This window comes from Lithobates pipiens, unplaced genomic scaffold (assembly GCF_037356315.1).
Source record: "Lithobates pipiens isolate NorthernLeopardFrog02 unplaced genomic scaffold, aLitPip1_a1.2 Scaffold_13, whole genome shotgun sequence".
Lineage (NCBI taxonomy): Eukaryota > Metazoa > Chordata > Amphibia > Anura > Ranidae > Lithobates > Lithobates pipiens.
In genome coordinates this window covers 22,695,945-22,719,554 of record NW_027507718.1, presented here as the reverse complement: position 1 = coordinate 22,719,554, position 23,610 = coordinate 22,695,945, and the positions used below count along the sequence as shown (strand labels likewise).

Sequence of the window (23,610 nt, the reverse complement as noted above, 5' to 3'; positions counted from 1 at the left end):
AACCACAACTGTGTGCATAATACATTTGAGGTGCTGTCCTATCATGTGAACCTGAATTGGGTGCTTTTGGCAGCAATACCACCTTCCAAAAGCAGCATGGTTTTTAAAAATAAAATAAAAACGGTAGCGCTACAGCAAGGTGTACAGACATGTTTGCTGGCCATGTTAACTTGGCAGAGGGTGGCTACACCTGCCAATTTTTACCATGGTTTTGCCACCCATGTGAGCCAGGCATTTGTAGAAAGCTTGCTAGCAATAGTAGAAGTTTGATACATGCACAACTGAGTAAACATGAGGGGCCAGCCTACAACAAAAACTTTTATACAGAGAATTAGCAACTTCTAGAAATGTAAAAAGTGGGAGACAAGCTTAAGCTTTAGAGAAGAGGCATGTAAAAACAGTCAGACTAGAATCCACTTTTTCTTATTAAAATAGTAATTTAATGGAAATCACAATCATCTGAACCAGAAAATGTTCCTTCGGTGCTGCTTTGACAATGTTCAGTTTACTAAATGCACACAAGATCTGTTTGAAGAACAGCATATCACTTCATGTAGCATAAACCCATTTGAGTGATCTATATCCAAAGCAATTCATTTTTAGCACAGGATGGTGCACGGAGCATGTGTGTAAAAGCACATTTGCTGTTACTCTGCAAACCCTCTCCCTTTGGAATACATGCCCGCCTTTAGGAATTTCAAGCAGAACTAAACCCACCAATTTAAAATTTCCCAAAACCGTTACATTTAAGGCATGCCTCTTGTGGCAGCTGTCATTAAGTTGTTAGTGTGCTTAGGTCAGCTCTTAGCTGACCTTTGAAGCCCTTAAATAACTGCTGTCATAGCATATAACATTGGCAATTGCAGGAGGACCAGGATGGCACCTTTCTTGGCTGTGAGAGATAATGAGATAATGGGGTTTAGTTCTGCTTTCTGTCCCTCTGACTCTTTGGAGGTCCTCAGATATTAAAGAATGGTAGTGGTGGTATTTAAGGGAGCTGCAACAGCTGGATCTTCACATTGTAGTATTTCAAAATTAGCCTCCATCACCCTCCAGTGCAAAGAAATGCTTAGTTTTAGACATATCTTTACAGACACATCAGCCATAGAAATGATACAAGCATAGCTCAAAAATACAAAATCCGTTCACTCATGGCCCCACATAACAGAATGCTCCTAAAATAGTTCTGTACAGACAACGCCAAAATATGATATCTGTAAAACAAAACAGCAGCACAAAAAGAACAGCAAAGCAACAAGGCCATGGCTACAGATAACAATTAACAAGGGAAAGAGGAAATTTATAATACAGTGAACTTTGAGCAATACATTTTGTGAGAAAGCCATTAAAATTTCAAGCTCTGTTGGATTGGAAGTGCTAAAAAAAATAAAAAAAAAATAAAATAAAAAAAAATAATGATTATACCATCACTTTCCCATAGGTAGGACCACTTTAAAGAAGAAGAGATCAGCTTTGATACAGTTGCAGAAAATGAACCCAATACTTTTGAAAACGCACTATTTAGGATATCCCAAGTCAAAAAATTATGAATATGGAGGTTTTATACATAAATAAAAAATAATAAAATACATTCAGAGCTGTGAGGGATCAAGCACTCTGCTTGGCATAGCTACTATTAATTGTAGGGAATTACAATGATATGAAGTTTTGAGGGCCCATTTACTTCTTTGCTGCATGCTAAAATGTCCTATTTTGCACGTTATGTTAAGGCAGCTTATTCAAAATGAATTGGCTGCCAACGCACCCCTAACATGCTGAAAAAGTACATGATGCAACACACGATTATGAATTGTGGCAAGCTACAACAGGTGCAATGGGATGCCATACCATATGAAAGGCACCATATTAGGTGCTTAATAAAAATGAGTCCCATTGTATCCACCATTAACAAAAAGTATGGATAAAACCCCCTTGTTTTTAGATTTGTGTTTGAATTGAAGACATGGCAATACATTTGCTTTTAAAGTAAGCCTATACCGAGGAAATAAATAGAGCCGACATGGCAGTTAATACTTACTCTTTGGCTGGCATGTATATTCACTGCTTCAGAGTAAATGTGTTAGGGATTCTGACTCTGCCTGCCTTTCCTAATATGCATGTTTGCCAGCCTCCATGTTTAGCTGTACAGATTTTTTTTTTTTGATTTTTTTACGTAAAATGTAAAAACTGCCTGACTTTTATATAGAGCATAGAGACTTTTACATAGAGCTCGTTTCCCCAAAAAGCTTCTTGCAGATCAAATGGTGCTAATCTCCAGCCTCTTGCAACCACTTCCTGTCTAAATGCATTCATTACAGCATCAGACGCAAATCATTGCTCTGGACCACCTTTCCTAGTATTTACAATAGTGCCTTGTGTGCCAACGTGTGGCAGCATGACCAACTTTCAGTTTCTGCAGTGGTGTGACACAGTGGCAACACAGGAATAAAACTGGGAGACAACGGTCACCACATAACTGGCAGTGCTAAAACAAGGACATTCATGTCAGAATCACCAGGTATTATTTTAAAGAAATCTGCATCTATAAAAAAAAGATGAAAGAAAGCATTTGAAATGACATTAGTTGTTTAGTGATTGGGTTTAGATTCAAAATGAATCTAGGTATTTTTTCGGGGGATAGACTAGAAGGGGGTTAGAGCACTGGTGAGATTCAACACTTGACAAATTGCTAATTTTCACCAAGAACATTTTAAAGTTGTCTTCAAAGAGAGAAGAAATCTTTCTATAGAGAAAGCTACTTAACAGGGCAATTCCCCTCACTTTGGAAGATTTTATCCAAATATCCTGCAGGTCCAACGAAAGTCTGCTGGAAAACCAAACACTTCAAGGTGTGTTGATCTTTTGCATATGGTTATGCATCATGGACACTTTACTGCTTTTTAAAAGGCAAGAGGGATTTAAAGAGAAAAAATAAATAAAAAAAAATGTACAAAAGGTCACTTTAAGGGATGCAACTTAATGACAGTATGAATTTCAAAGAGCACAAACTTTGTAGGCACATGGATTGCAATTGTTATAAAATAAGCAATAATGAACACAATGTAACAGAAAACTCATGCATAAGCAATGCCTAGACTATTACATCTTCCATTTTGTGCCATGCTTGTATGATTACTAAGCCATTTAATCACAGGGACTTCAAACAGTTTAAACCATCCGCTCAATAGTTCTACTGGAATGTAAAATGTGTTGCTCATACAAGAAATTTTACCAATATTAGCAGCTTTTCATGCAGAAATCCAGATACATTTTAAATAGTTAAAAAACTGTTTAACAACTGTAGAAGAGTTAACAAATTAAAAAAAGGGGCCAGATCAAATATAACATGTTAAAAGTATGCCAGATATTTAACAGATTCTAAGTGTGTTTGTTACATACCATCCTTATATAGTGTCTTTTCAAAAAATAAAATAAAAAAATAAGTACTATACGGTAAGATTAGTCAACATTTTTACCTGTTTGGCCTTTGTATAAAAAAAAAAAAGAAACCAATACACACATTTTGACCATCTTCTGTTGTCAACAGCATTGCCCAATCAAAGGCCAGCCAAGCCAATCACCACAGTTATGATCCAATAGTAAAATGCAGTTGGTGGTGGTGGGGGGGGGTAGTAGAGCTTTTGACATTTGCTTATTAGCATGTTCCAGGTTGTAAGGTTCCCAGTGCACTCTAGAAGAATTTGGTGCCATTGTTTAGCCAAACAGGATATTATTATTGCAACCACAGCTACCACTTAAATGCCCTTCACGTTACAAAATATTACATAAACAAGCTTTAGATTAGTATGTAGGGTTCATAGTTCCCTCAACATGAACTAAAAAGTGATACTGACTAGGGAAAATTCAGGTTGAGATTGGTTTTATTATAAACCAAGAAGCAACAAATATTAGAAGTAGAGTGGTGCACTGAATATAGATTTTTGTTGTTGTTTCATTTAATGCGGTAGTTATAGGTAGGAAGCAATATTTAAAAGATAATTATACTGACCATCTTGTGCGTTGTATGGAAAAAGTAATGGATGTCTACACTGATTAAAAAAAAAAATAATAACTTACATTAGGTAGCTGCATTGAGCCAAAATTGGTGTACATAAACTCTTTAGCTATATATTTATGTCCACATTAAAGAGATTTAGTGTATCTTTCGTGTAACATATTACAAAACCTCCCCTTAAATATGTAAAGCTTCTACAACAGTAGAATCATTGGGTAACAAAAAATTGCAATTTAGGTCCATACGATGTGTTCAGTCTAGCAGATTGTCCCAGTGGTTTTAGATTTATTTTTAACCATAAATCACAAAAAAAAAAACTAAAAAAATAAAAAAAAATTTAAAAAAATAAAATAAAAAGGGGGAGTAAAAGTGCATTACATAGATGACAATTTTAACACTTTTAGACCTGTTCTAGATATATATATTAAATAATAAATACATAACAAGCCTTCATGAGAAAGGAGTTGGTCTAAAGCTAACTTGACCAAAAACTTTATAACAGTGCAATGCTGCGCAATTCATTGAATAAATGAGAGGCCAGCATCAATGGCCATTCATTATTTTATGAGAGTTGTTGAAGTATTTGTCTTTCAGCTTTCTGAATTCTGGCAGGTCCAGCTGATTTTTGGCTTCTTCAATATCGCTGTGAATCGCGGCAATAAGGGCATCTGTTGATAAAAACCAAGTCCGTCAAAATAAGTTCCATGTAATAATGAGAAAGTGAGACCGATTTACTAAAGTTGAGATATAGATTTTTACAAGAATTTTTTTTGAGTAAAGACCAGTGCATGGATGTATGTACAACAGAGATAAGTTTTAGGTCGCATTTAAAAGTGCCGGTGGAGGCGTGCCGCACGCCGATGTATGCCGGCTGAATGGCGTGGCTGGTCAGATGGACATACCAGTACGTCCCTTTAAATTTGCCGTGCCATCACGTGCGCGCGCTGGCCAGGGAACCTCCGTGAGTCGAGTCGGGGGTCCCGTGGACTCGATGCCCGCGATCGCCTCACGGAGATCCCCGTTCTGCCTAGTGATCGGGAGCAGAGATCAGTGACGTGTCACATAGCCACGCCCCCAGTTAGAATCACGCCACAGGACATATTTAACCCCTACACTGCCACCTAGTGGGTAACCCCTTCATTGCCAGTGTCATTTACACAGGAATCAGTGCATTTGTATAGCACTGATTGCTGTATAAATGACAATGGTCCCAAAAATGTCCGATGTGTCCGCCATAATGTCGCAGTCACTATAAAAATAAATAAATAAATAAATAAATCACTGCCATTACTAGTAAAAGAAAAAAATATATATTTTATAAAAATGCCATAAAACTATCCCCTATTTTGTAAACACTAACTTTTGCACAAACCAAATGCCTATTGTGATTTTCTTTTTTTTTTTTTTTTACCAAAAATATGTAGAATACTTATCGGCCTAAACTGTGGGGAAAAAAATATGATTTTTTTTTATATATTTTTGGGGGATATTTATTATAGCAAAATGTAAAAAATAATGCACTTTTTTTTAAAAAATTGTCCCTTTTGTTTACAGCGCAAAAAATAAAAACCGCAGAGGTGATCAAATACCACCAAAAGAAAGCTCTATTTGTGGGGGGGGGGGGGCGGACGTCAATTCTGTCTTGGAGCCACGGCGCATGACCACGCAATTGTCAGTTAAATTGACACAGTGCCAATTTGCAAAAAGTGCTCTGGTCTTTGGCTAGCAAAATGGTCTGGGGCTTGAGTGGTTAAAACAGGCAGGGAAGAGGGATCACAACGCTTCCACAGCAGCTGTCAGTAGTCACTAGAGAGCAATCCAAATGTGAATGGGATTCAGGAGGAAAGGGACATTTACAGTGCCTTGTGAAAGTATTCGGCCCCCTTGAACTTTTCAACCTTTTGCCACATTTCAGGATTCAAACATAAAAGATATAAATTTTTTATTTTTTGTGAAGAATCACCAACAAGTGGGACACAATTGTGAAGTGGAACGAAATCTATTGGATAATTTAAACTTTTTTAGCAAATAAAAAATCGAAAATTGGTGCGTGCAAAATTATTCAGCCCCTTTACTTTCAGTGCAGCAAACTCACTCCAGAAGTTCAGCGAGGATCTCTGAATGATCCAATGTTGTCCTAAATGACTGATGGTGATAAATAGAATCCACCTGTGTGTAACCAAGTCTCTGTATAAATGCACCTGCTCTGTGATAGTCTCAGGGTTCTGTTGAAAGCGCAGAGAGCATCATGAAGACCAAGGAACACACCAGGCAGGCCAGTAATACTGTTGTGGAGAAGTTTAAAGCCGGATTTGGATACAAAAAGATTTCCCAAGCTTTAAACATCCCAAGGAGCACTGTGCAAGTGATCATTTTGAAATGGAAGGAGTATCAGACCACTGCAAATCTACCAAGACCTGGCCGTCCCTCTAAACTTTCAGCTCAGACAAGGAGAAGACTGATCAGAGATTCAGCCAGGAGGCCCATGATCACTCTGGATGAACTGCAGAGAACTACAGCTGAGGTGGGAGAGTCTGTCCATCTGTCGTACACTGCACAAATCTGGCCTTTATGGAAGAGTGGCAAAAAGAAAGCCATTTCTCAAAGATATCCATAAAAAGTCTTGTCTAAAGTTTGCCACAAGCCACCTGGGAGACACACCAAACATGTGGAAGAAGGTGCTCTGGTCAGATGAAACCAAAATCGAACTTTTTGCCCACAATGCAAAATGATATGTTTGGTGTAAAAGAAACACAGCTCATCACCCTCAACACACCATCCACACTGTCAAACATGGTGGTGGCAGCATCATGGTTTGGGCCTGCTTTTCTTCAGCAGGGACAGGGAAGATGGTTAAAATTGAGGGGAAGGTGGATGCAGCCAAATACAGGACCATTCTGGATGAAAACCTGTTGGAGTCTGCAAAAGACCGAAACTGGGACGGAGATTTATCTTCCAACAAGACAATGATCCCAAACATACAGCAAAATCTACAAAGGAATGGTTCACAAATAAATATATCCAGGTGTTAGAATGGCCAAGTCAAAGTCTAGACCTGAATCCAATCGAGAATCTGTGGAAAGAGCTGAAAACTGCTGTTCACAAATGCTCTCCATCCAACCTCACTGAGCTCGAGCTGCTTTGCAAGGAAGAACGGGCAAGAATTTCAGTCTCTCGATGTGCAAAACTGATAGAGACATACCCCAAGCGACTTGCAGCTGTAATTGCAGCAAAAGGTGGCTCTACAAAGTATTACCGCAAGGGGGCCGAATAATTTTGCACGCCTCACTTTTCATTTTTTTATTAGTTAAAAAAAAAGTTTCAAAAATCCAATAGATTTCGTTCCACTTCACAATTGTATCCCACTTGTTGGTGATTCTTCACAAAAAATAAAAAAATTTATATCTTTATGTTTGAAGCCTGAAATGTGGCAAAAGGTTGAAAAGTTCAAGGGGGCCGAATACTTTCGCAAGGCACTGTAGATGCATTTCAAAAATATACCCTGCTTCTAGGTCTAGTAGAATACATATAAAAAATAAAAAAAAAGGGAGTAGTAAGATATAAAATTTATATTGTGTGTGTGTGTATATTATATATATATATATATATATATATATATATATATATATACATACATATACATACACACATGCATACATATACACACACACATATACACACACTTAGGTCCATATATATTTGGACACAGGCACAAATTTTTCAAGGTATTTACCAAAACATATTCAAGCTATAGTTGTATAATGGATATGGGCTGAAAATGCACACTCAGGTTTTAACTTGAGGGCATTTACATCCAAATCAGGAGGAAGGGTTTAGAAATTACAGCTCTTAAAAAAAAAAAAAAATACCCCCCCCCCCTTTTTAGGGAACCAAAAGTAAATGGATGATTGAATCAAAAGCTGTACGGCCAAGTGTGGGCTACTCCATCAATTAAAATGGGAGTAAACCCGCACTTAAAAAAAAAAAAAAAAAACACAACTTGCAAGGCCCAATATCTGAAATACTCACCTTAGAACGAGGCGCCAGTATCTCGCCCGATCCACGCCGAGGGGAGTGTCTTCCGGGTATCACGGCTTCGGCCACTCCCGCAAATCTTTTTCCCGGCAAGGTCTGGCAGTTCTGCCGGGTCTTAAACGCGAATGCGCCACATGACGTCAGCGGCTGCATTAAACGTAAATATCTCCTAAACAGTACAGGAGATATTAAATTTTACCCACAGGTAAGCCTGTGTGTTCAAAAGGAGCTGTCCATGCAAGTGAAGCAGGCCATTGTAAGGCTTCAAAAACAAAAAAAATTACATCGCAGGGATAGCAGCAACATTATGAGTGGCCAAAGCAGCAAAATTATGAGTGGCCAAATCAACAGTTTGGTACATTCTGGAGGAAAGAAGAACAAACTGGTGTGCTCAGCAACATAAAATGACCTTGATGTCCATGCAAGACAACAGTGGTGGATGATCACTGGATCCTCTCTATGGTTAAGAAAAACCGATTCACAACATCCAGACAAGTGAAGGGCACTCTCCAGGAGGTGGGTGTATCATTAGACTTTGCAAAAAAAATAAAAAAAATAAAAAAAAAGTTTGGAGAAGGCTTGGAACAGCTCACAAGCCAAAGCACACAATGTCATCTGTAAAACATGGTGGAGGCAGTGTGATGGCATGGACATGCATTGCGTTATTGGTGTTTATTGATTATGTGACAGAAGCAGCTGGATGAATTCTGCAGTGTTTATAGATATACTGTCAGCCTAGATTCAGCCAAATGCAGCAAAGTTGATTGGACAGCACTTCACAGTACAGATGGACAATGCTACACACTGCAAAAGCAACCCAGGAGCTTTTGAAGTAAAAGAAAAAGGAATATTCTGCAATGGCCGAGTCAATCACCTGATCTCAACCCAGGAAGGAAGAAACAGTCTTTGGCAATGTCCATGGGTTCCAGACTTCAGGCAGTCATTGCCAGTAAGTTTCTCAACAAAATATTGGAGAAACTGTATAAAAAATGGTTTCAGTTCCTACAATTTGTACTTGATATTTATGTTCAACCTCTTGAATTACAGCACTTCAAAATTAATTTGGATGGTTTCATTTTAATTTTATTCTGGTGGCATAGAGAGCCAAAAGTAAAAAAAAAAAAAAAAAAAAAAAAAAAAAAAAAATATATGGCACGCACTTATACGCTCGTATACACATACACCTCATGAAATCAGAATATCAAAAAGTTAATTTCAGTAATGCAATTCAAAAAGTGAAACTCATTTTAAGGATGCGTTACACACAGAGTGATATATTTCAAGAATTTCTTTTTAAATTTTGAGAATTATGGCTTACAGCTAGTAAAAACCCAAAATTCAGTAGCTCAGAAAAACATCACCGCTTACCTGTAAAATCCTTGTCTTTGAAGTACATCAGGAGACACACCTTCAGGTGATGGACACTGGCATGGCCCAAGACAAGTGCACTCCCTAGATAACCCCTCCCACTACTGGGAGTACCTCAGTTTTGTAGCCCAGCAATATACGTGTATACCAAAGAAGGGAGGGACCTCTGTGTCCCCTGATGTACTTCAAAAGAAAATAGTTTTACAGATAAGCGGTTTTTAAAAATCCTGTTTTCTTTTCATACATCAGGGGACACAGAGCCAGAGTAGTTACTATGTGGGATGTACCATAGCAATGGCAACTGAAGGGAAGGAGACGACAAAAAAAAAAAAAGTAGGGCATTAAGAGACTAGAGGACTCATACTGCAGCACACTACGCCCAAAGGCAATATTCTCATGACCTTTTACATCGATTTGATAGAATTTGGCAAAATGTATGGACTGAAGACCAAGTTGCGGCCTTGCAGTTCTGAGCCATGGAGGTCTGGTGATGCACCGCCCAAGAGGCACCAACAGCCCTGATGGAGTGCACTTTAACATGAAAATTAGGAATTTTCCTCTTTAGACGATAAGTTTGAACAATCACTTGACAAATCTATTTGGAAATATTAGATTTTGATGCTGCCTGTCCTCTTTTAGGACCTTCTGGCAGCACAAACAAAACATCTGTTTTGCGAATCTGAGCGGTCTCCTTTAAATAGACCTTGACCACTCTCACTACATCAAGGGAACGTAGTGTCTTCTCTTCCCTAGATCGAGGCTCTGAGAAAAAAGGAAGGCAGAACAATATCCTGTTTTAAATGAAAACCTGTCACTACCTTTGGAAGGAATTCAGGATGAGGCCGCAATACCACCTTATCCTTATGCATAATCAAATATGGCTCTTTACAAGACAGAGCCACCAATTCAGATACTCTTCTGGCAGAGGATATGGAAACCAAAAAGATTATTTTTCTCGTCAAAAGAACCAAGGGAATTTCCCGTATAGGCTCAAAAGGCTGTTTCTGTAAAGCCGACAAGACTAAAAATTCAAATTCCAAGGATTCAGGGGTGCCCTGACGGGAGGATTAATCCGCGTTACCCCCTGAATAAAGCTACGCACAAGAGAGTGAGAAGCAAGAGGCCATTGAAAGAATACCGATAAGGCCAAGACCTGGCTCTTGATAGTACTCAAAGCCAGCTTCATTTCCAATCCCATTTGCAGGAATTCAAGGATCCTACCTATGACATTTCCTGGGGTGCCAACCCCTGGATCCACACCAGGAGACATAAGCCTTCCAGACCCTATAGTATATGACTCTGGAGGCCGGCTTCCTAGCATTAACTAAAGTAGACACTACTTAAGGAGATAACCCACAGTCCTTTAGAATGTGGGTTTCAATAGCCAAACCGTTAAATTTTGCATTTGTAAGGTAGGATGGAATACCGGACCTTGTGCGAGAAGGTCTGGCCACAACGGCAGGGTCCAAGGGTCCCCTACTGCCATCTTTATGATCTTGGCAAACCAAGATCTTCTGGCCACCAGAATTACCCCTTTGCCTTCCCGCTTGATCCTGCAAAGAAGGCATGGAAGCAGCAGAACCACATAGATCAGTGAAAACTGATCCTATAGAAAGACCAAGGAGTCTGTTCTGCATGCCAGTGGATCCTTAGTACTTGACACAAAGTTATCGACCTTGTTGTTGAATCTGGACGTGAACAGATCCACATCCGGAACACCCCCATAGCGACAAAAAGATGTCAAGATGAAGGGACCATTCTCCCGGAAATAATTGTTGGCGACTCAAGTAGTCCGCCTAGCAATTTTCTATCCCTAGAATGAAAATCGCCGGTAGGCAAGTAATGTTGCTTTCTGCCCAAGATAGAACATGATTCACTTCTTTTTGGGCTGCTCAACTTCTCGTGCCCCCTTGGTGATTGATGTAGGCCACAGCCATGGCATTGTCGGATGGAATCCTGACAGGACATAGTCTGAGCATCCAGGCTTTTAGGGCCAGACATACTGCCCGAATTTCCAGAATATTGATAGGCAAGGTCCTTTCTGACTCAGACCACTTCCAAAGCCTGGACTTGCTCCAGGCCGACAGAATGGTGTTTTGCAGCAGTCTTGAATGAAACTGCGCATAAAGAACAGCCTCGAAGGAGGCCACCCTCATCTCTAACAATTTCATGCACAGCCGAATTAAAGGATTTCTCTTTGTTTTGACAAGTCGAATCAGTTCTTGACACAGATGCTACCACATACAGCCAGCCATTCACTTGTATGGCTGGCTGCATGCGCCACCTGGAACTCTAGGCTCGGTTCACATACCAAATTGGATCCTTTTTAAAGCACATCCGATTCACATAACATGTGAACCAAACGACTTTCAATAGAGCCGTTTCACAAATGTCCGGCGTTTTAGTCTGGTTCAGGTGCGATTTAAAGTAAAAATTTGCTCCTGAAATCGGTGAAGAAAACCGCACTAAAACTACAACCAGGCATATGTGAACCAAGCCTTTTGCTTGAGCACTTTTGAACCGCTAAACGTCGGTCAGCATGAGGCCTTATCAAAGGATAAGCAACCAAGAATTATACTGCCACCTATAGGAGAAATGGGCACATTCCCAGTATAATAGCTTACTTCAGAGTGCCGTTCGGCGCTCGCATGACTGCCCGCTGATTTGTTGCTAAACAAAACTAAAAAACTAATTTTGAAGAAATAAAAAAAAAGTTTCCATAGTTTTGTCAAATAAAAAAAAAACAAAAAATAAAAAATTGTCAGATAGGTAAACCCGAAATGGCCCTAGATCTTTGGGGTGAACCAGAACTGGACACAAAGTTAGCACAATATCCTAAATCAAGGTGAAAAGCAGAGACCACCTAGGGCATAAAGGAGGCCAGCAGTCTCAAAACAAGCTTGTCTGGGTAAACTTAAATGGGGCTCATTACAGGACAACGTTAATAAGAAGACTCTAAGCTGAAGTGACAACACAAAGGCCACCATATGGAATAAAAATGTCAAAGAAATAGTCCAGTATAGGATGAAATAAGAGTCTTTGAAACGTCAACAAAAATAGGTTCAACAGCAATAAGAAAAGGGCTCTCCAGAAGTGCCCTACTAACTGCTCTGTAACAAAAATGGCCACAGACAAGCACAACCGACTGCGCGCGCACACACACACTGAAGTTTTCAGGTAGGAGGTCAGATAACGGCAGAGTCCTGTACTGATGGGACACAGCTACTATGTCACTGCCGAATGCAACACTGTTACAGAGAGCACAACAGTATACAAACTTGGAAAAATTGCACTCGGCCAACTAGAGAGACTTCCAGGATTTTCAATGTCCAGCAAAAATCTACCAGTATCTTCCAATTCAAGCGAAAAGTCTTGTAGAGAGGAATTGTATGTTCTTTTAGGGACACCAGGCATAACTAGCAAGGGTTATAGCCTCTAGATAGTTGGCTTTCTGTTACTGTGTCTAGTTTCCCCATTTCCTCTGCACATGGCAGTAGAACTCTTGATTGCTTATTCTTCATAAAGCTATGCCCCTCAATGGAAGATCAAAAAAATACGAGTTATATAGGATTGGTGGCTAATTGAATGCAAGCAACTTCATCCAACATTAGAACCTGTATACCATATCGGTAAATAGGATTAGCAATCCTGACAGTTTATATTGGGGATTGACTCCCCTCACAACCAAACTCAAATGGAAATCTTACAGGCCAGAAGAGATGGTGGCATTTAACTGCTAAATAACAGGGGGCAGGGTTTAATCTTGACTTGAAGAGTTGAGTTCCTGGATACAGAATCCTTCCAAACAAAAAATTAAGCAGATTTTGAAAACATGCACTTGCACATTTTCAATTAGTTTACCAACTTATCTAGACACAGACAAGGGTATTTTTCCGCATGATTAATACAATAAAAGCATATTGACGGGCTTATGAATTAAGAGAGCTTAATTATTTTCTAGGGAGACAACACCTATTTTGTACCTCCCAGATACTCACCTAATGAGTCAAAACTTTTTTCTGGCCTGATGTAACCCACAATAAGTATGCTAAGTATTTCACCGTAAAAGTCTTCATCAAACTGATGAATTACATGAGTTTCCTGAAACAAACAAGTGTACAACTCAAATTAGTTCAGCGATCTAGTAAATTGGGTTAATATATGTATTCAAGCAGCATTAAACCCAAAAGCAAACATTTATTGTATTGCAGCTTATCCAATTCTTAGATGTGGATGGATGCTTTACAGGCACACCCCAGTTTTAAGTACACAATGGGATTTACTAAAGCTGGAAAGTGCAAAATCAGGCTCCCTTCTGGATAGAAACCAATGAGCTTCTAACCCCAGCTTGCTCAATTAATCTTTGGTAACAAAACCTGGAAGCACATTGGTTTCTATGCAGAAGTGAGCCTGATTTTACACTTTCCAGCTTTAGTAAATAAACCCCATTGTGTACTTAAAAGTGGGGTATGCCTGTACTTTTTTTAGGCTCAATTATTTGCACCTGGTGATCCTGCCAATAGGTCTGCATATGTAACAATTAGATGGCTGAGACAACCCATTTACCTTTGACAGGGATACTTATGGTGATCATTTTTTTTATATGCATGCAAAACCTTTATCACAAAAACACACAACTGGACAAATACCACAACAAAGTATCAACTCTGATGAGCAAATATTTATATTATATTAATAGATATTTTTTTTTTCAACTGATATAACAGCATGCATATTCTATATAGCAAATCCTAATTTCAGTTCCACTGATAACCATTTTCTACATCTGCTATAGTGTCCCCATTGCCTTTGTACACTTGTCTCTCCAACATATGGCCATTTTTTTTTAGCTAGAAATATAAAAACTTCTTTAACTGTGTTTTGCATTTACTATCCTATTACACAGATAGAATACAAATCTGGGAGATGACACAATCCCCCAAAAAAGTGATTTTTTTAAAGGTTAAAATGTATTGTTTTAAAGCAAACTATCCCCCAGAAGAAGACGGTGACAAAGTATATTTTTATTTAATTTATTTATTTTATTTTTTTTACACATTTATCCCCTTCTTTGATTTTGTTGCTGCTAAAAAAAAACATTGGGGGAACCTTCCCATACATCTTCTTAAAAGTGTGGGAAAGGGAATACAGTGGGTGTAGAAAATAATCACCACCCCTTTAAAATAATCACATTTTGTTGCTTTGCAGCCCAAAATGAAGACAGTTTTTGTTTTATTCAGCTGAATTTACTCAGCGCAACTTATAACATCTGCATGAAAAGATAGAACACCAACATGTCAGAAAAAAAAACAAAAAAAAAAACCCATACATAAATCACTGAGTTGGAAAAAATTATCACCCCCTTGTGTCAGTATTATGTTGCACCACCTTTTTGCTTTAATTACAGCCTTTAGTCTGTTGGGATATGTCTTTACTAACTTTGCACATCTAGACTTCTTTGCAGAACTGCTCAAGTTCAGTTAAATTTGATGGCGATCGTTTGTGGACTGCAGTCTTCAAGTCATGCCACAGATTTAGAATGGGGCTTACCCACTGGCCAACCATGCTATAGCCGAATGGCGGCTACAGCACAGGATGGCCTCCTGTGATCGGTGTCTGGAGGGCACTGCTGATCACAGATTGAGGTAAACAGCCAATCAGCAGCTCTTTCCCACGTGATCAGCTCTGTCCAATCATAGATGTAAAGAGAAACCGGTCATCGGCACTCTTTTCCTTATGCTGACAGTGTGAGAAGAGAGCCAATAACTGGATTCTCTAAAAAGGGACATGTACACTGATAATCAGGGCACTGATTATGAGTGCAGTCCCAACAGTACTGCCAACGTGTGCCCAACAGTACTGCCAACATGTGCCCAACAGTGCCTCCTCATCAGTGTTGCCCACCAATGCTGCAAATCAGCGGCACCTCATCAGCAAAGGATAAAAAAAATAACCAGTTTGCTAAATGTATTTATTTTTTTTAGTTTGTTTAGCAACAAATCAGCGGGCAGTCATGCGAGACACCGAACGGCGCTCTAAAGTAAGCCATTATACCGCATATTTTTTATAAATTGCATGCACTGGGGAGTTTAGCGTTCTATATCAGCGGGAACTATAGAGTATAGAGACACAGACACAGGAGGACAGGCTGCGGGTGATGGAGGCACGTACTTTGACCATGGTGTCAGACCTCAGCAGCCCTGATGATCATGGTCAGTTTACATGGGGGGGCAGAAACAGCCAGGAATTACAGGTGATACAGGGGGCCAAATTACACCGCGTAAGCACTGTGCTGTATAAAATGCTTTAAGGAAACAGGATCAATATTTTTTTGGGTTAACAAACGCTTTAAGCACAGTAAAATCATGGTAAAATTTGCTGCAAAAATCAAGTTTTTTCACAAGTTTTCGGCACCATTATTGGCAAAGTACTGAAAACACAATTTTTGGCCGACAAAGTATCGGTGCATCCCCAATATATAAATATATATATTTTTTAAGCTGGAAGTACTGAAAAACATTCTTCCTGTGGCAGGCAACGCTGCACTACTGCTATAAAATAGTCGTGGGGGGACAGGTGGCAGCAGGTATAAGAGGGGAGTAAGTGCTTAGTCTGTAAAGATGGAGGGGTTATAGAAATGAAAATAAATAAGTAAATAAATAAATATTGCAAAAAGTGATTTATAGCATCTACAATCACTTTTGCGAAAAAAAAAAACAAATAGGGGATATAGTTTTATGGCATTTTTATAATTTTTTTTTTTTTTACTAGTAACGGCGGCGATCTGCGATTTTTATCGTGACTGCGACATTATGGCGGACAGATCAGACACTTATGGCGCTATTCTGGGGGCCACATTTATACAGGGATTGTGCGATTAAAAATTCACAATTACTGTGTAAATGTGACTGGCAGTGAAGGGGTTAACCAGTAGGTGGCACTGCAGGGGTTAAGTGTGTCCTAGGGATGTGTTCTAACTGGGGGGGGGGCATGGGCTACATGTGACACGACACTGATCACCGCTCCCGATCACAGGGAGCTGTGATCAGTGTCCTGTCACTAGGAAGAATCTTAAATGCATGTTTACATCAGCAAGAGATTGTGATTGGTTCTCTATGAAGCCAGTTCGCATATCTCCGATGTGGCTCTGGTGAAAATTTGTACAGGAGCCCTGCCTGTCTTTTGGTCCGTTTCAGGTGCAAATTCAGGCAAACATCTAGGTTGAAATCGGACCTGAAACAATGAACCAGGACTCACTAGAACTGCTGGGAGTTGAATCGGTCGGTATAAGGTGTGAACTGAACCTTATGCTTTTCTTTGAAACAAATTGTACCTGCCAATTCCAGGTCTTTCTAAAGTGTGCCTCAAGTGGTCCTTGGCTCGTGGACAAATCTTCTGATATTTCTTTTCACTCCTGTCAAAAATCTTGCGAGGAGCACCTGGTCGTGGCCGGTTTATGGCAAAATTATATTCTTTCCACTTCCAGATTATGGCCCTAACAGTGCGCACTGGAACACTCAGAAGTTTAGAAATCCTACTGTAACCAATGCCATTAGTATGGTTTTGCAACAATAAGGTTGTGAAGGTCTTGAGAGAGTCCTTTGAATTTACCCATCATGAGAGTCTGGTGTCTTGGCTTTCCAAGCCTTTTTTGCACCTCCATTTCTTCATGTGTTCAATACTTTTCCCTGTGACATTTCATTACACAACTTAAAGTGGTTGTAAACCCTTACAGACCACTTTGACCTATAGGTAAGCCTAGATTAAGGCTTACCTGTAGGTCCAAGAAATATCTCCTAAACCTACACGGTTTAGGAGATATTTGCAAAGACAGGCACCGCTGTCTACGCTACATGCGCCGTACCTAGCGGCACGCAGACACACTGAGCATGCGGCTGCTAATGGCGATATGTCCTTAGTGGCGGCTCCCGTGCGCATGTGCGGGAGTGACGTCATCGCGGCTCCGGCAAATCACAGCGTTGGAGCCACGATATCCGGAAAGATGGATGCTCCATGGAAGTGGGGACAGCGGTGACAACGCTGGCTCCTGTGTCAGGTAAGTGACACATAATGGGATACTATGCATTATGCTTTACCTTTGCAGGGAAACAAAGAGGAAGTAAACCAATCAGGGTTTACTTCTTCTTTCATTTCTGAACTTATTTGTTTTGGTTTCTTTGAATGTATGGATTGCATGTTGTTACTGACATGTGGTGAAAAATCCATGTCAATAGCACCTTTAAAAATATATTTACCCTGAAAAAAGGTGACGTGTTCCATACTTATTTTACCTGCTGTATTCAAAACCTACACTTTAGCTATAAGGATAAAAACTTTCATGCTTGCTTAGGGAAAGGGAATCCTAACCTGTTTTTATTTTTTAGTAAAGTTACTGCTAACAGTTTGAACATGTGCACATATTCACTTTAAAATTATTAATGAGAATTCTGTAGGAAAAGCTGTTGAGAAAATGGGTCTTACCACAGATTTTTTGGTGTTCTTGTAGAAAGGATTCCAGCCAATACTCATCACCATTTTGTGAATCTCCCCATCACCAACACAGCCCCATCCATAGTAGATTCCAGTAGTTAAGTCAGCAGGAAGATTGTCCACAACATGTTCGGGGAAATTAGCTGCAACATAAACAGTGATCAATTACAGCAGTCTAGAAGACATATTTAAAAGCTGAACTCCATTAACAAACACTCGAATGTATTCCTTGGTAGCCACAACAGATATAATTCCACTTCGTGTGCACCGAATGCCTTTGCAAACCCATATATTACCTTATAAAAGTAGCAGTGACATCTGACCTGTGCTGTACATAGCTTGTGCAAAGAGCAGAGCTGTGGGAGGGACTCAGAAGGCCCACCCACTACAGGAGGGGGTGGAGACCAGACCAGTTACCACACACAAGAAAAGAGCAATAGTGACCAGTCTTTATTACAGAATGCTCCTGTGCAGAGGTAAAGTTTCACACTGGATTCCTGCACAGATATGGAAGAATTGCACAAAGCACACCAACATTTAACCACTTCCCACCCAGCCTATAGCAGATTGATGGGCAGGAAGTGGTTCCATTATCCTGACTGGGTGTCATATGACGTCCAGTAGGATAACATGCCGGTACACTGCATCTCCGATTGTGGTAAGGAGCCTCTGACAAATAGAGCTTTCTTTTGGTGGTATTTGATCACCTCTGTGGTTTTTGTTTTTTGTGCTATAAACAAGAGAGGAACAAGTTTGAAAAAAAAAAAATAATAATATTTCCTCAGTTTAGGCTGATATGTATTCTATATATTTTTGGTAAAAAAAAATTAAAATAATCTCAATAAGCATATAGTGATTGGTTTGCGCAAAAGTTATAGTGCCTACAAAATAGAGGACAGATTTATAGCATTTTTTTTTTTTTTTTTACTAGTTTACACACACAGATCCACGGTCCTGCTGTGTTACCGGGCAATCGCGGGTTCCTGGCGGACATCACAGCCGCCGGGCACACGCATCGAGTCCCCAGTGACACGGCGAGCGTCCCCTGGTGGGCCGGGAAGGCGAGGGCATCATATGACGCCCACCCACAATGAGAGCTGTGACGCCTGCCTGTCAATTAACAGCTGGCGGTCGGCAAGCAGTTAATAAAGTCTCAGTGCCCATATCAGGGCCAGTGCCCAGTAGTAACACCTGTCAGTATCTCATCAGTGCTGCCCATCAGTTCTACATATCAGCGGCTGTCAGTGAAGGGGGAAACAAAATTTTATGACAAACTAAGAAACTTTTTTTTGTCCCCAAAAAAAAAGTCAGGCTTTTTTCCATTTGTGTAGCAAAAAATAAAAAGTGCAGGGGTGATCAAATACCACCAAAAGAAAGCTCTATTTGTGGAAACAAAATGGTAAAAAATTAGTTTGGGTACAGTGTAGCATGACCACGCAATTGTTATTTAAACAGCGACATCGCTGAAAGCTGACGTGGGCAGGAGGGGGGGGGGGGGGGTTGCCTGGTATCGAAGTGCTTAACCACATACAGACCGGACCATTTTGCTGGCTTAACACCAGACCACTATTTGTGATTCGGCACTGCGTCGTTTTAACCGACAATTGCGCGGTTGCGTGACGTGGCTCCTAAACAAAATTGACGTTCTTTTTTTCCCCACAAATAGAGCTTTCTTTTGGTGGTATTTGAACACCTCTGCAGTTTTTATTTTTTGCGCTATAAACAAAAACAGAGCGACAATTTAAAAAAAATAAAATGCATTATTTTTTACTTTTTGTTATAATAATTATCCCCCAAAAATATATAAAAAAACATTTTTTTTCCTCAGTTTAGGCCGATACGTATTCTTCTACATATTTTTGGAAAAAATAAATTGCAATAAGCGATTGATTGGTTTGCGCAAAAGTTATAGCATTTACAAAATAGGGAATAGTTTTATGGCATTTTTATTAATATTTTTGTTTTTTTACTAGTAATGGTGGCGATCATCGATTTTTATTGTGACTGTAACATTATGGCGGACACATCAGGGTGTCATTTGGGGTGTCACTATGATACCATGGACTCCAGCAGCAGATCGCATGGACGCTGTGCGAATTCTTTGTTGTGCGTTTTCCGCATTGCATTAGTGTGAGCCAGGGCTGAAAGCAAAACGTCCCATTGTGTGTATGTGTGACACCAGAACAGGAATAAAGGAGAAATCTCCCAAATGATACTAGTTCTAGTGACAACCAGGGATACCCTCACTTTGATTGCTTCTCACTTCCTGTTTATGCTATAAGACAGGAAGTGAAGGTAAACTTCTAAGGGACACAGATGGCAAATAATAATAAAAAAAACTGACAGGGCTTTGAGGCCTCCATTACTTCAACCAAAAAATTGTCCCTTGACTATAAACCAATGAGAATGCAGTAATGAGAAGATGCTGGAAGGACAGGTACTCACATAACCAGGTCTAGGAATGACTCACCTGTGGGGATGCCGAGCTCCTTGGACCCTCTGCCGAACCCTCTCACCACCTCCCCGCTACAGTAATAGGGCAGCGCCCCCATGACCACTTTCTTCTTGGCCGGGACGTCCCGAATCCCTTCTACAGGATGACCCCCCAGAGAACGCAGCCCGTCCGTACAGGGTACCGGCAGAATCAAAGCCGCCGAGCCGCAGTCCTGCCGGCTACTGTAAGCACGTCGTTGGGCCATCTCAAGGCTGAGCGCAGCACGGGGGAGTTTCCAAACACAAGACGTTGAAGGAGGAGGCGGTGACAACACAAGAAGATTCTAGATCCCCCTGCCTTAGGCTGACAAGTGCCGAGATCGTAAGACCCTACGTCACACTCCGAGGGCGGCGCTTCCCTTTCACACACTTCTAAACAGACCTTCGCCCGCTGCTGTCACCGTGACTGGTTCCTTGCTAGGATAAATCACGTGATTGCCTCATGTCCGGGGAACCGGTGACGTCAGGGGCAATGTTTCCACATAATGCTTGCGCATCACTGGGCGTTTCCGGTGTAAGGGGAATCCGTCTTAAAGGTGCAGTCGCTTTTTTGAGGGCTGGCGTTTGCCTCTCATTACAAGAAGAGAGGAAATGATTTGTGACCGGAAATGTTTTTTTTTTGGTTATAGTTTATGCAGAGCTCCCAACTGTCCTTGATTTGGAACAATGTCCCTCTGTCCCTCTTTCCTCCTCATGTGTCCCTGATTTTGGTCTGATCTATAAAGATGTATATAAAATGCACTTTTTATCTATCAAAAAGTGTTTCCTGGTGCTAAACCTTTCATCCAAATTCTAAATTGCTGCATTTATACATTTTAAAATTCAATATAAAGGAATAGTAGTGGTAAAAAAAGCTCTTGTGGATTTAATTAACCTTTTTTTGGGTTAATTCTCCTTTAAGAGGGTGTGGAAGGGGGCGTGCCCCATGCCTGCATACATTTGCTGGTAGGTGTCCCTCATTCCCATCTCAAAATGTTGGGAGGTATGGATTTATGTTGGACCTATAATTGTAATATAAAATCTGAAATTAAAGTGATTGTAAAGGATTTTTTTTAATTAAAAAAATAATAATAAACATGTTATACTTACTATGAGGGCATGGAGGGTGGGAGAGGCACTGCGGGCACCCCTACCGAACTCCTGGTCTCCTCACACCCCCCTGTGGCTGAACCCTAACCTCTCACAGTTCAGTACCATCCCGGATCCACAGGCCTGGGCTAAATACAAAATACTGACTCTTGAACAGGTTGTCACCGACGGGGAACTCACTCCCTTTCCTGTGATGCGTACCAAATTTAATATACCTGCACAGGCCCATTTCAGATATCTCCAAATCGCGCATGCTTATAGGTGTCAGTTTTTGGGTCAGCCAGTTGTCCTGGAATATTCTGAGCTTGAATCCACCCTTAGGGTGAAAGGCTTGGAGAAACCGATGTCTCAGATATATAGGTCTCTACTGGTTGATGCTCTCCCTCTGCAGGAAATGGGTGTGGGACATACCGGGGCTGGATGAAGATGATTGGAGGGAGATCTGGGATTTTCCGTTCTCCCCTCTGATCTCAGCCAGAGACAAACTGGTCCAATACAAAATTATACACAGAGCTCACTATACGCCCCACAGACTGCACCAGATGTCGCCGGCGCATTCCCCGGCGTGCTGGCGCTGCTCCTATCAGCCTGGAGACTTCTTTCACATTTTCTGGGCCTGCCCGGTGGTTGCACATTATTGGAGGGAGGTGCTCCAGGCGATATTTAAGATTACCAAGACTAGTATCCCCATGACCCTAAATATTGTCTGCTGGGGCTGGTGGAGCAAATGCCGATCCTCAGAGCTAGGAAGATACTCATATCCCTGTTATTGTATTATGCACGCAAGGCCATCACTATGCACTGGAAACAATCGACCCCCCCCCCCTCAAGTTTTGGAAAAGCCTGGTGAACCCCAGTTTGCCCTTTTATAAAGCCACCTACTCGGGCAGGGGTTGCCCGCAAAAATTTGAGAAGGTGTGGTCCTGCTGGTTAGATGACACTACGGCAACTGCCGCAGTAAACAACTTATAGGTTAACATTGTGATTTTAGTATGTGGATAGACTGACCCAAATACTCTTATGTCACATTATCCTGTAATTTTACCATTGTACACAGAATCTCCTGAGCTAACCTCTCCCCATATTGAGGTTTAGATAGGTATGGATAAGTTGCGTTGCTCTACCCTGTCGCGGCATGTTGCTGCCTCAGAGGTAGATTGTTATAAGATGTCCCTTGTTGGGGCCTGTTGCCTTAACAGGAATGTGCCCCTGTGTGGGTAATGTTTGGCCCGCATGGGGCAATCTGTATGCCAATGAAAACTCAATAAAAAAGATTTTATAAAAAAAAAAAAAAAAAAAAAACATGTCATACTTACCTCCACTGTGCAGCTCCTCTTCTGGGGTCCCTTGGCAGCACTCTCGGCTCCTCCCCGGATCACATAACCCCCTAGGAGAAGCGCTCCCAAGTCCAGCATTTGTGTCCACAGACATGAATGCTGGACTCGGCCCCGGCGCCCATATCATTGGATTTGATTGACAGCAGTGGGAGCCAATGGCTGTGCTGATATCAATCTATCCAATCAAGAGCTGAGACCCTGTGGGGGGAGGGAGACCGCGTCTCCACCAAGGAGGTAAGGGGTTTAGGTAAGTAAAACGGGGGGGGGGGGGGGGGGTGACTGGCAGGTGTTTTTTCACCTTGATGCATTAAGGTGAAAAAACACAAGGGTTTACATCCCCTTTAAATGTGATGGTCATTGCACATTATCTTTGAATATTATGGAATAGTATTTTATATGAAGTATAGTTTCCAACAAGACGGCAAAGAAAAAAAATATGGCCAAACTTCAAAAATGAACACCATACTTCCCAACTTTTTGAGATGGGAACGAGGGACACCTATTAGCAGAAGTGTGTAAGTATAGGACACACCCCATTAGAAGATAATTATGCAAAACAAATATTAGTTAAGTGCTTTTTTTTACCATTAATATTCCTTTATATTTGTAGTGATATATTTTATATAGTGTGTATATAATTAATTAGTTATTATAAGTACTCTTCCGCAGCAACCCAATTCTTCCAGAGAGATGCACTTTATTGACTTCCAACACAGAACAATCAATGACACAATCCAACAGAGTAAATCTTACAAATCTAGTAACTATTCCGAGCCCCATGTT

At 40.6% G+C, this 23,610-nt stretch overlaps 1 protein-coding gene across 1 annotated transcript; it reads right to left on the bottom strand.

Moving 5' to 3' along the window:
* Positions 1–417: 417 nt before the first annotated feature.
* RFK (riboflavin kinase) lies at positions 418–20,790 on the bottom strand. The gene is made up of 4 exons (XM_077474910.1): positions 20,379–20,790; positions 17,900–18,051; positions 13,417–13,519; positions 418–4,683 (listed from the first exon to the last, which is right to left on the bottom strand). Exons 1-4 carry the CDS (start codon positions 20,605–20,607, stop codon positions 4,559–4,561), a joined length of 609 nt encoding a protein of 202 aa, XP_077331036.1. The 5' UTR covers positions 20,608–20,790; the 3' UTR covers positions 418–4,558.
* Positions 20,791–23,610: the final 2,820 nt, after the last annotated feature.

Coding starts and splice junctions, on each gene's coding strand:
- RFK (XM_077474910.1), bottom strand. CDS start 20,607: ATGGCCCAACGACGTGCTTACAGTAGCCGGCAGGACTGCGGCTCGGCG. Junction 13,520..17,899: donor AGAACACCAAAAAATCTGTG/GTAAGACCCATT, acceptor TGTTTGTTTCAG/GAAACTCATGTAATTCATCA. Junction 4,684..13,416: donor AAAAAGTTTTGACTCATTAG/GTGAGTATCTGG, acceptor TTTTATCAACAG/ATGCCCTTATTGCCGCGATT.